We start from the raw sequence: 11,615 nt of genomic DNA, 5'->3' as shown, positions 1-11,615 counted from the left end.
ATATAAAGGACTATGCAGTTTAGCACAACAACCAATTAGTACATCAGTCATCTGCCTATTACTTGAGATTCACTGTTACAATGGGAGCTAATATTTCTTATGCAAATTGATGAATGATAAGAAAAATTAAACTGTAAACCTAATAAGATATTTATATTTAAACTTTACACAGCAAACATTTTTTTAAGATTACCCTGGAACTCAACATTTTCTAACTGGCTGCAATAAAGTAATCACTATCACAATCGCATACAATAATACAGAAAAAAATAATCAGGAATTAACGGATGACATTTCAAATCATCCCAAGGAACGCTGTCTCGTTCGATTGTATCCATGTATGGTCTGGAAGATAATTAAACTTGATTTGATTTGAAATGAAACACTTCACAACAGCAAGGTCCTGCAAAATAGTTTATTTTCAAGTGTAAGTAAAAAGAATAATAATCATTGCCTCACAAACAATTCCTGGACTTACAATATATTGTTTCACTAACACAATACACCACTCCAAACGGACAGACTTGGGGATACAAGTTCCAGAACAAAAGGACTATTACTCTGTTCTGGAAGCATAGGCTATATGAAAATTAAAACATTGTCACACCACCCAATTGATGTGGCATTGTAAAGAAAAATAAAATAAAACTTGTATAACATTTCTATATTCCAGTCACATAACAATGAAATACGCACTGATCAATGTATGATAGAACTTAACCTGGTAACCATTGGCATAAAGCTGGTTATGATGAACTGAGGCCTGAGAACCAGGGTGGCTTCATGGTTTATATTTCTGAGAACATTCAGGGACTAGTGTGCTGTTCTTTGTTACACTGACAACTTGCATACTTGCAGCAAATGCAACTTACAATAAATCTACATACTGAGCAAAAAAATAGCTTTCCAAATATTGTCATGTGGTCTTATATCCTTTAAGTCAGCAACCACCACTTATACTTGAAGAAGGTCCAAAGAACAGAAAAGATAAACATGTTTTATCCAGAAGTATTCTTACTTAGAATTAGAATCAAGTTAACAATAAAGATAAAGAATTTGGAGTCAGCAACAAAATGCTTGGACATCCAGATGAGCAGGAAAATGATTCCTCAATAAAAACTAGTTCCCATTTCCCAACATCTGCTGGTGTCCAGTGATGTCTACAAGCTGTCTCAGCAGCAAATGGCATTAAGCAATTTCACAAAGAAACCAGCAAGCACTTTTAATTATAAACATACAATTCTGCAGATGCTTGACAGTTGACATTTATTCCTCTCCATAAATGCTGCCTGACTACGCTGAGTTGCTCAGCGTTCTAAGCATTTTTAGTTTGCATTTTAAACATTAAACAGACTCCTTAATGAAACCAGAGCATCTATTTCCATAAAATTAGATTTTTCAGATCAGTTTCCTAGGAAGTAGTTAAATCCTAGTATGCAATTAATGTTTTTCTTGCATCTTAAATTTGTGCAAGGGAATAAGGATGCCAACCACTGACCACTTCTAATCCAAGAACTCTTACTGGTACTTTGGACACAGATGGAGAATTCTACAGGATCCATTTAGTCCCACTTATTTAAATAGCATGAAATAAAAGTGATTACACCCTTTTTGATTATTTTGGATAACATCTCATTTTTTTCAGGTTGTCAATTAACTGTTATCTGCTTCCAAAAATAGAAGTTTGACACTCAAGTATGTCAGGTATCAGTGCAATGACCTTTCATGTGACTTGTGTTAACAACTCAATAGTGCAACATACCTCAATGGGCAAATAAAATGCACTTTTTAGAACTTAGTAATGTATTAAACAAACACAAACAATACAATGACATTAACATTTTCAACATACTGTTCATTATTTGCAAGTATTTTGGTTAATTTCTGATGAGCTATTATAGCCATTAAGTTTAGCTTATTGAAGTTTAGCTACAGTTTTATTGCTACAAAACTTATTAGAAAAAAAATCAAGTCAATTAACTATTTAAAATTGATCCCAAACAAAAGCTTGGCTAACAAAAATTCAAACTAACTTCACTAACCAATGAAAACATAATGGAAGACAGTCAACATAGCAAAACTAGCTTCAGGAAAGTTTATAAAAGGTGCTTTAGAATGCAATTTCTGCTGTTCAAATACTCTTTGTAGACCTCAGCAAACATGCTTATTTTGCACTTTTGATGGCGTGGGATATCATTAATGCTAATTTGTACTTATCTAGGCAAGACTGTAAATTGGCAGGAGAATATCTAACGTACTTAGTTTTCAATTTGCTTAGTTTGCCAGATTATCAATGAATTTAAAAGATGAATGGTTGCATCTGTGGAAGAAAATGCTGAAGTCTCTTCTGAAGTTTGGCGTGTTTTTTTTCCAGACGTGGTTACTTTAAATGCTTAATGTTGCTACTATTGCAACTGGAATCATTTCCGCAGAAAGAAAGGCTGGCAGAGACATTAGGGTTCTATTCCATCGCTGGTGCAGATCTCCCTTAAAGAGCAAGAGGGTCCTTTCACAATTCTTATAATTTCAGTCTGATAATTTTTTATTTGTTGGGTAAATTAGCTAGTTCAGGAGAATCTTGATTTGACGTACTTGTTGCAGCAAAATAATTGATAAACGTAACTGCATATAGTTCAAATCATAGAACAAATTGTATTTTTTAAACACCAGGCTGCATAACATGACTGCATAACATGAAAGCACTCTGTAATCAGTCTTGCAGTGAGCAATCACTCTGATGCATGTAATTTTGCTTCGAGGACTACAGTATAGTAGTTTCCAAGTAGATTTTTGTGTCTGAAATCAATATATATACGAACATTAATAAAATATACATTCAGTCATTTTTTTATGTATATTAGTCTCAGTGGGGCTTATGTAATTTTGTTTTTGCTTAATGTCAAATTCCCATTCGCTTGTTTTCCTCTTCAAAGAAGACGTCATCATTCACGAGCAGTGGTTGGTCCGATGCATTGCTGCTGCCAGCTGAATTAAGGCGTGAGGAATGGCTGGAGAACTTAAGCCCAGTGGTGAAATTTGTCTCCAAGTTGGAATACTTCTGTAAAAATAATGATGGAAATGTATCAATGTACAATCGGCCCTCCTTATCCACTAGGGATTGGTTCCGGGACCCCTCGTGGATACCAAAAAATGCAGATGCTCAAGTCCCTTATTCAACCTGTCACAATGCGGTGGACCTTAGGACCCAGCGGAACCTCAGACCTTATTTAATCCGTCTCAGTGTGGTGGACATTAGGACCCGGCAGTCTAGCTCTGAATCCGCAGTGTTTCTGTTCACAAAAATAATCACGATCACGATTGAAAATAAAGTGGAAATAATAAAGCGATCGGAAAGAGGTGAAACACCATCGGTCATTGAAAAAGGGTTAGGCTACAGTCGGTCAACGATTGGAACAATTTTAAAGGATAAAGTGAGAAAGGCCCTGCCCTGATGAAAGCTACAATTATTACTAAGCAACGCAGTGGTTTATTTATTGGGCTTTGGGGTTTTGATCCTCCACATCAACCAGGCATGGAAGGAGAGCACGCTCGGAGAAAAGTAAAATATATACTGCATACTAAGACAAACGTTTGACTAGCTGATACTAAATAATATCAGATGTACCTGTTCCAACTTACACAGTAAGGGAACTTGTGATTTTTTTCTTTCCCGATCTATGGTAACATACACACATCCTCCCGTATACTTTAAATCATCTCTAGATTACTTGTAATACCTAATACAGTGTAAATGCTATGTAAACTAGAAAAAAAAGTCTGTACATGCTTGAACAACAAGTACTGGAGGAGAACTGGGTTTTCTCAATTCGCGGTTGGTTGAATTCGTGTGTGCGAAACTCACTGATAAGGAGGGCCGACTGTATTCATATATGGATCAATTTATTCATATAATTTCTGCATGTGACTTTTTTGACATTTAGAAACATCAGTAATTATGATTGTCATATTTTCTTCAAATCTTGTTGCTTTGACTTTAGGAATAATAGCAGAGATGGAAGGGACATCCACCCTTCACTTCTACATCAAAAGCATTGGAAGAGAACTACAGAGCTGATATTTTTATTGACCTGTTTTTTCCTATATCCATTACAGGTCCTGAATTTAATTCCTTAATGAATTAGTATGTACTTCTTGAACAGCATCACAAAGCAATAAAATGTTATATCTCCATGAATAAAAACAGCTAAATATAATGAAAGGTTTATATATATTGCTCAGCACAGATATCTTTGGAGAATTGCTATTTTCTAGAAATTGGATTGGGGAAAAAAAAGCAAATCTACCTTTTTACACAAAATTTTCACAGAAAAACATTCCGTCCGATTTCAAACATGTGAGACAGCTTCTGCTCAGCATGCTGTGTCACAATTCATTCTGAGGCTAGTGTTATTTCATTTTTATACTGACTGACCACTCCTCATTGTTAATGTACAATTAAACAAATTAATTTTAATAAAGCATTTGTCCCTTTCGTACAGTAGGATGGTTTTAAAAGTCAGTACTAGGACATCATTTCTTTTATCTTCACTAATCCACAGTACTGATGTTAACTTGAACAAGAATTGTTTCCCTCTCAATTTCCTCCTTCACCTCTTCCTCCAGTAGCATCTCCACAACAGCCTGTGATACACAGGAATGTTCTATCATCGTGCATCCTGCATGATCACAGCTCAGGTAGAGACAGACACCACAGATTCCTGTCCTAAAGTCATTTCAGTCTTCACCCACAGGATTTTTGAACAGCAATGAACTCAGTTTAAACTACCACTCCACCTGTACTTTGACAGTGGGTGAGGAGATTGCATGCTGTGCGCTAATTGAGAAGTGAGAGTGCTTTGAATGGGGTCTCCCCTTTTCATCTCCCCATTTACTGTTACGTTCTCCTGCACAATTGTCATTGCACTCAGTTCAAACCTATGATGAATGATGCATTGACAGACAAAGTGAGATATCAGCCTTCTTACTTACAGAAGCAGAATACTCTGCGGGTTCAGTTAAGGCCACTACAGTCTTGATACCTCTTTGAAGTGGCATTTCTCCACAGTTCCCAGTGGAACCAATCCATCAGCACTTGAATTGGATTCTCTCACTGCTCTACTTCGGAGGACATTGCGTGTGGTATAACAGTTGTAGCTGTTAAGTTATCAATATCTCTCCATCAGCTTAATCTCAAAAACAGTCCCCAATGTTCATCATCTGTGGCCATTTGAACAGAGCCTAGAAATATTTGTGCACCACCCTAGACCTACTTGGCTTTCAGCTTGAACTCTCCTCTCCCAATCCTGATGTCACTACTGGCTTGGCTCACTTCTGAGATTAGAAACATCAAATTATACTTTCTTAAGTGATTATGAACCCATCAAAGTCTGGGTATTTGCCCTACTAAGCTGCAGTCTCTGAAGGGAAAAAAAACTCATAGTTCAGTCATTTGAGAAATAAAATCAGGGAATCAGTGACATAGATATTATAATATTGTAGGTAGCTTTACCTTTTTTACCTAGTGCAAAGTTCAAATGTTCAAAGTAACTGTATTATCAAAATACATATATGTCAACCCGTATTACTGAGATTTGTTTTCTTGTGGGCTTTCACAGTAGAACAAAGAAATACAATAGAATCAATGAAAAACTACACATAAACAAAGACAGACAAGCAACCAATGTGTAGAAGAAAAACTGTGCAAATATAAAAAATAATGACATTAATAAGTAAATAATACTGCAAACATGAGTTGTAGACAAAGTTCCCTTGAATATTTTTATAGTTGCACCAACTAACCATTGCTCTAAGCAGGAAATTTTAACCCTGCCTGAAAACTGTGTGACACTTTAATAGATGTATTTTGTAATATGCTGTGGATATGAATATTTAGAATGAAAAGTGAAAAAAATCACATATTTTTGATTTTATTTATTGATTGAAGGGTATAAACAAATGCAGTACAACAAAGGAAATCTTTCTTGAAGATTTTTGTAAATTTTTCTCATCTGATCCCGTGCAAACCTTGACGAATTGGAGGGCCACGAAGACGAGTTCAATTCCATGGAATTGATGACGGTGATCGATAGTGAAGAAGTAAAGATGGCATTAGAGGGAATTAAGGGAATTAGCGTCCGGCAGTTTACTAACAATAAGCTACCAACTTCCATCCTGTTGTTATTGTTACAATTTGTAACAATGACAATGTAAGTACATTGAAGCTCTAAAATGTTTCAAAGTAAAGGTGGTAGTGCATTTATTATTTAAAAAAAATGATGGGTTATATTCATTAACATATAATTAATTACAGGGATTTTGCAATGAATTTAACATAGATTTCAAAATTATACTAGAATAATTTTAAAAGTATATTAACATCTTTTGAGAATTCCAGCTGCACAGCAACAAAGGCTATGTGCGTGGGAGCATTTCAATTACTGCATGTCCGTGCACTCATGCAGCTTAGAGGGAAGGGTGGTTGTGGAGTCCTTGAAAGTGAGTCCATAGGTTGTGGAATTAGTTCAGTGTTGAGGTCAGTGGAGTTATCCATGCTGGGTCAGGAGCCAGATGGTTGAACGGTTATAACTGTTCCTGAACCTGGTAATGCGGGATCTAAGACACAGATATGTCCTCTTTTCTCCAGAGTTTCATCCTCTGTGTCTGTTGGGTGGATTCTTGTGGTACACCAGCTCCTTGCCATCTCCCTATGCGTTCTGCTTTCTTTTCCCCCAAGAGCTGACATGAAGACTTATGACTGAGTGAAAATAGGGCCTTTGGACAGTAGAGATTGTCCATTTTACTCAAAGAGATCAGGAGGTACACTCACTACATTCCGTGAGAATAGCTATGCTTATTAAAAGTGGATACATAAGTGAGAACGTGATGAAATGGAGTGAAGTGCTTCTGAAAGCTGAATGGGAGTGAAAAGCACTGAGAAGTGACATAAAGTCAAATGATGCCAAGGTGAAAGCTTAAATACAAAATATACATACTCTTCCTAATTGGCCTGGTCATCGGTTTCTTCCTCTGTTGCATCCAAGACCCATAGCCAGTGCTCCTGCTGCTCCCCTCTCCTGCCCTTTTGCAAACAACTTTGGCAAGAGCCCTAGGTTTCTTCCTTTGATTGCTAAGGTAAATCACCTCCATCGTCCTCCTGTGTATGCCTCATAGCAGTTCTAATGAAACGATGTTTCACAATCACTTATTGTTTGAAATACCTTCACTTGCCATCTTTTGTTGAAATCTAACTGGGAATGTGTTATATCAGTATGCACTATGTGCAGTGCACACTCAAAAAATAAAGTCAAACTGAACTGCTCCAATTTAGATATGATTGCTGAAGTGGACCTGGAAAATGGACATTTGAGGTCAAGGCTACACATACATGCCCTTCAAAGCCACCTCTTGTTTCAGATTGGGTCTTGTTTCAAGTGCCACAATTTCTTACAGGATCAATATTTACATGACTGAACGCAAGATACATTTTAATACAGTGGATTCCAGCTCATTAATTAATTGGGACAATCACTTATTTAGACAACTCTTAAAGAACAAAAACTAATTGAGCAAAGAGGCAGGATTCTCTGTTCACTGAGGCGCAAAAAGTAAAAAGTTTTTTATGTGAGTTGCACGAATCTGTTCAAAAAAAGGTGATTATTAGCGTCAGAGGTTTTGAATTCACAGACCATTTTTCACAAGGTAGCAATATGGAGTTGTTTGCTGATTGTCAATGTTCACTAGTTTGTTTTTTAAATTCCCTTTTGCATTGGCACTTTTGGTTCAGTAATTTAAAATTGTATCTTTAATTTACTGCTTATGGCATATATCCACACGCAGGCTGTGAGCAGATGTAAGTATTCCTGCAGCTGCCACACTCAGGAAATAACCAACCACTCTGGGTCATATCTGCCCACACATATTGTAGCCACAACCCCCTGTGGCTACTCACTCAGCCGCTTACATGTTTAGAGGTGTCTGAGAGCTGCTCTTCAATCATCTCCACTATTTGTTCAAATGTAGGTCTTCTTAAAGCATCGGAGTCCCAACAAGATTTCATGACTTCATACCTATGAGATATTACTCAGTTAACAACATGGAAAAGAAAGCATTCATAAAAGGCGGTAATTTTAAACAACACAACTGTTTGCGCAGAATAGTTTTTCACTCAAGTTTAATTCCTTGCATTCCTTAAGAGATTTTAAAACAAACAATGAAAGGATGCATTGTTCCAAGAAAATGTAAAAGCTACAGGGGTCCACATTAGTAAGAAAATGAGGATTGGGATGGCCTTACACAATTGACCCCACCTTGCAGAGCAGGAAAGAAAAAAATTTTGACATTATTAACATGATTTCAGCAACCAGCAACCTTAACTGAGGGTTCAATTTCATGAATAACTCGGCTAGTTCACCTTAAAGCCAGTCTGCACCTCTTCAGGGAGAGTGGTGGTGGTGTGAGTTATACAACAATTATTTATAGTTTGCTAAAAGGCAGAAAGAAACAAGGGCAGAAAGCAACTCCTTTCTTTCTGGATGCTTAGTTATGTATGCGGTGTGGCTAGGAGTGGTGAGAAAGAAAGAAGTAATCTGCCCACAGAGACTGGTGGCTCTCCAGGAACACGGCAAAGCGGCAGTAGTAGACGCTAACAGATATGAACATGAGAAGTCAAAATCCTTGGTGCTGAAGTACAACTAACAAGCACAGAAGATCAGTGATGGCTCCTTCAAACCCCACCCCTCACCAAATGCACATCAAATCTCATGCACTATTTAGTGTTACACATCCTCGAGGGCATGCATTTGAAGTGAGAGGAGAAAGGGATTAAAGGAGATCTGAGGGGCAAGTTTTTCACACAGAGGGTGGTGGCTGTAAGCAACGAGCTTACAGAGAGAAATAGAGGTCAGAATAATTACAACATTTAAAACATTTAAGCTTCTGGATGTTAGCCTTTCGGAGGAACACACACAAAATGCTGAAGGAACTTCAGCAGGTCCAATAGCATCTATGGAGGGAAATAAACAGTTCACCTCCACAGATGCCGCCTGACCTGCTGAGTTCCTCCAAAACTTCACACGTGTGTGGTTTCCAGGATCTGCAGATCCTCCTGTCCATTTCAAAGGATCTGGCTTAGTCCAACACACTGATGCAATCATGAAAGAGGCACAGTAGCGGCTCTACACCTTAGGAGTTTGAGGAAACTCGGTATGTCATGAAAGAGTCTTGCAAATTTCTATAGATGTACAATGGAGAACATCATAGCCTGGCATGAAGGCTCCAATGCACAGGATCGCAAGAGGCTGCAAGGCATCTTGACTTAGCCAGCAGCATCAGTACAACCTCCCACCATCAGTGCCTGAAGAAAGTGGCATCCATCATTAAGGACCCACACCATTCAAGACGTAGCTCTTCTTACCACTACCATCAGAGAGGAAGTTCAGAAGCCATAAGTCCTACACTCAACATTTCAGGAACAGCTGAATCATCAGATTTCTAAATGGTCCACAAATCCATGGACACAACCTTGTTCTTTCCCTTTTTTGCTGCACTATTTATTTTTTTTTAATTTATTGCACTGTACTACTGCCAGAAACAACAAACTTCACATCATATAAGACAGTGGTAATAAACCTGATTCTGATTCTCACCTTCTGGATAGAAAACATTTAGGGGGGTAAATGCAGCCAAATGGGACTAGCTATGTGAGGAACCTTGATTGTCATGGATGAGTTGGGCAGAAGGATCTACTGCATTTCCATAATGTCTAACTCTATGGCCCTGTGATCACCCGCCTACCAACAATCTCAATAATCAGACTCAGACATAACATTCAAATTTCCCACCAGAAGCTCAGATACATAATTAGAAAATGGAAAAAATTCTTGGTTTGTCCACCAAAAACTACCAAGACATTTTCATAAGAATGACTAGGAGTTCCAAGTACTAGTACAATATATTATAAAGAGAAGGATTTCTTAAATTGGAAGCACCAACAGAATTTAAGGGAGAAAATGAACAGACCTATAAGCATCTAAAGGCAGAAGTACAACAAATAAATTGTGACCTAAAGAATGGATGTTGCTGGAAAGTCTCCAGCAACATGTGTAGATTCTACAGCAGTCTCTAGATCATCTACGACTCAAGCAGCCAAGAGTCCGTCCTACTGAGAGCCAATAAATGAGAGAGTTCATCAAGAACAGTGAAGCAGCCAGCACCTAATGGATGTTGACTGAATAGGACTTGGTCTTTGCCATGAGTAGCCCAGCTCTATCTAACAGCATGCTTTCTATTACAATCTTGGGACCACCCTAATCTGGCAAAACTTTATCCACCAACTGATAACCAGGAGAACACAAGAGAACAGTAGGAAACAGAAATAGGAATGGGTATTAGCCTCCCCAAACTTGCCCCACCATTTAATATGACATGGTTGATTTATGGCAGCCTCAGTTTCTCCTCTGTCTGATTATGCCCTTTCCCTCTATTCTTCAATCTGCCAAATAATTATCCACATCTACTTAAAATACTTCTAATAATCCAGCTTCCCAATAGGCAGAGAATTCCAGAGATTCACAATTCTTTGTAAAGAGACATTTGTATTTAAAACGATCAATCCCTCCTTATCTTTAAGTTATGTTCCTTGTTCAGGACTGTCCCACAGTGAAAACACACGAATCGCTACACACTCAATCCCTCATTCTTCTAAATTCCAAGGAATACAGGTCAAAACTATTTTGTTTCACTTGGTTTTACAACTCCCATCCCTGAAGTCTTTTGGACTGTCTCCAGTGTTGTAACTTTTTGTTTAGGTAAGTGGCCAAAACCATACAACGTATTGAAGGTGAGACCTCAGAAACACCCTATATAATTGCATCAGAACCTCATATTTTTAAGCCATGAGCCTTTTGGAATGCACTTAAACTGCCCTTGATGAGTTCTCTCTGTGCTTGCCTCATTACAAGGTAGGTTCCTATGTGTCTGAGTGATCCTTTTGAAGTACTAAAACAATGTGGTGAAGTCTATCTGACGTGACTTCAGTCTCTCTTTTCCCTCATCTGGGAAAAGCAGACCATGCAAAGCAGCCATTATTGTGACTATCTTCAAGGAAAGAGACTTCCAACAGCAGTAATTAGAGAAGAGTCTCTGCTGTTTGGCACAGAGAAAGTAATCACAAACATCCTCCCTACTTGTGAAAAATAATGCGTAATCCCATTACTTCCCTTTCCCCAAACAAAAGCACAAATCCTTGACAATGAATAATTGCATATCAGATGTACTTAATTTGGCTTTTTTACAAGAGTGGATAACAGTTACTGTTGCATGTTCACAACATCTAAACAATTAGCTGAGTAACTCAATACACACATAAAAGAGGATATGAACAAAAACAGCCTGTTTGCATTGTAACAATTTCAGAAAAAAATCAGGAATCATACTTACAGCTCAGCAGATGCAAGTTCGGGACTTAGCATTCTGTACCCTTCCTTAATCATCTTGTAGAACTTGTTGTCCACCGGAATGCCAGGGTAAGGGCTGCTCCCTAAAATGAAACAGTATTAAATCCTGTACAGACATATATCTAATTAAAACAATCAATGTCAATTTAAAAAGGTAGAACT

At 37.7% G+C, this 11,615-nt stretch overlaps 1 protein-coding gene across 2 annotated transcripts in view; it reads right to left on the bottom strand.

The window, feature by feature from the left end:
* Nucleotides 1–401: 401 nt before the first annotated feature.
* kita (KIT proto-oncogene, receptor tyrosine kinase a) overlaps nucleotides 402–11,615 on the bottom strand; it is a 70,848-nt gene continuing 59,634 nt past the window's right edge. For both annotated transcript variants that reach the window (XM_059989215.1, XM_059989216.1), the window contains 3 exons: nucleotides 11,437–11,536; nucleotides 7,961–8,066; nucleotides 402–3,058 (listed from right to left, as the gene is read on the bottom strand). In XM_059989215.1, coding sequence (XP_059845198.1) covers nucleotides 2,900–3,058; nucleotides 7,961–8,066; nucleotides 11,437–11,536 — 365 coding nt within the window. In that variant the 3' untranslated portion in view covers nucleotides 402–2,899. The remainder of the gene's footprint in view (nucleotides 3,059–7,960; nucleotides 8,067–11,436; nucleotides 11,537–11,615) is intronic.

The sequence above is a fragment of the Hypanus sabinus genome, chromosome 14 (assembly GCF_030144855.1).
Source record: "Hypanus sabinus isolate sHypSab1 chromosome 14, sHypSab1.hap1, whole genome shotgun sequence".
Classification (NCBI taxonomy): domain Eukaryota; kingdom Metazoa; phylum Chordata; class Chondrichthyes; order Myliobatiformes; family Dasyatidae; genus Hypanus; species Hypanus sabinus.
This window is presented reverse-complemented; position numbering and strand designations above follow the sequence as displayed.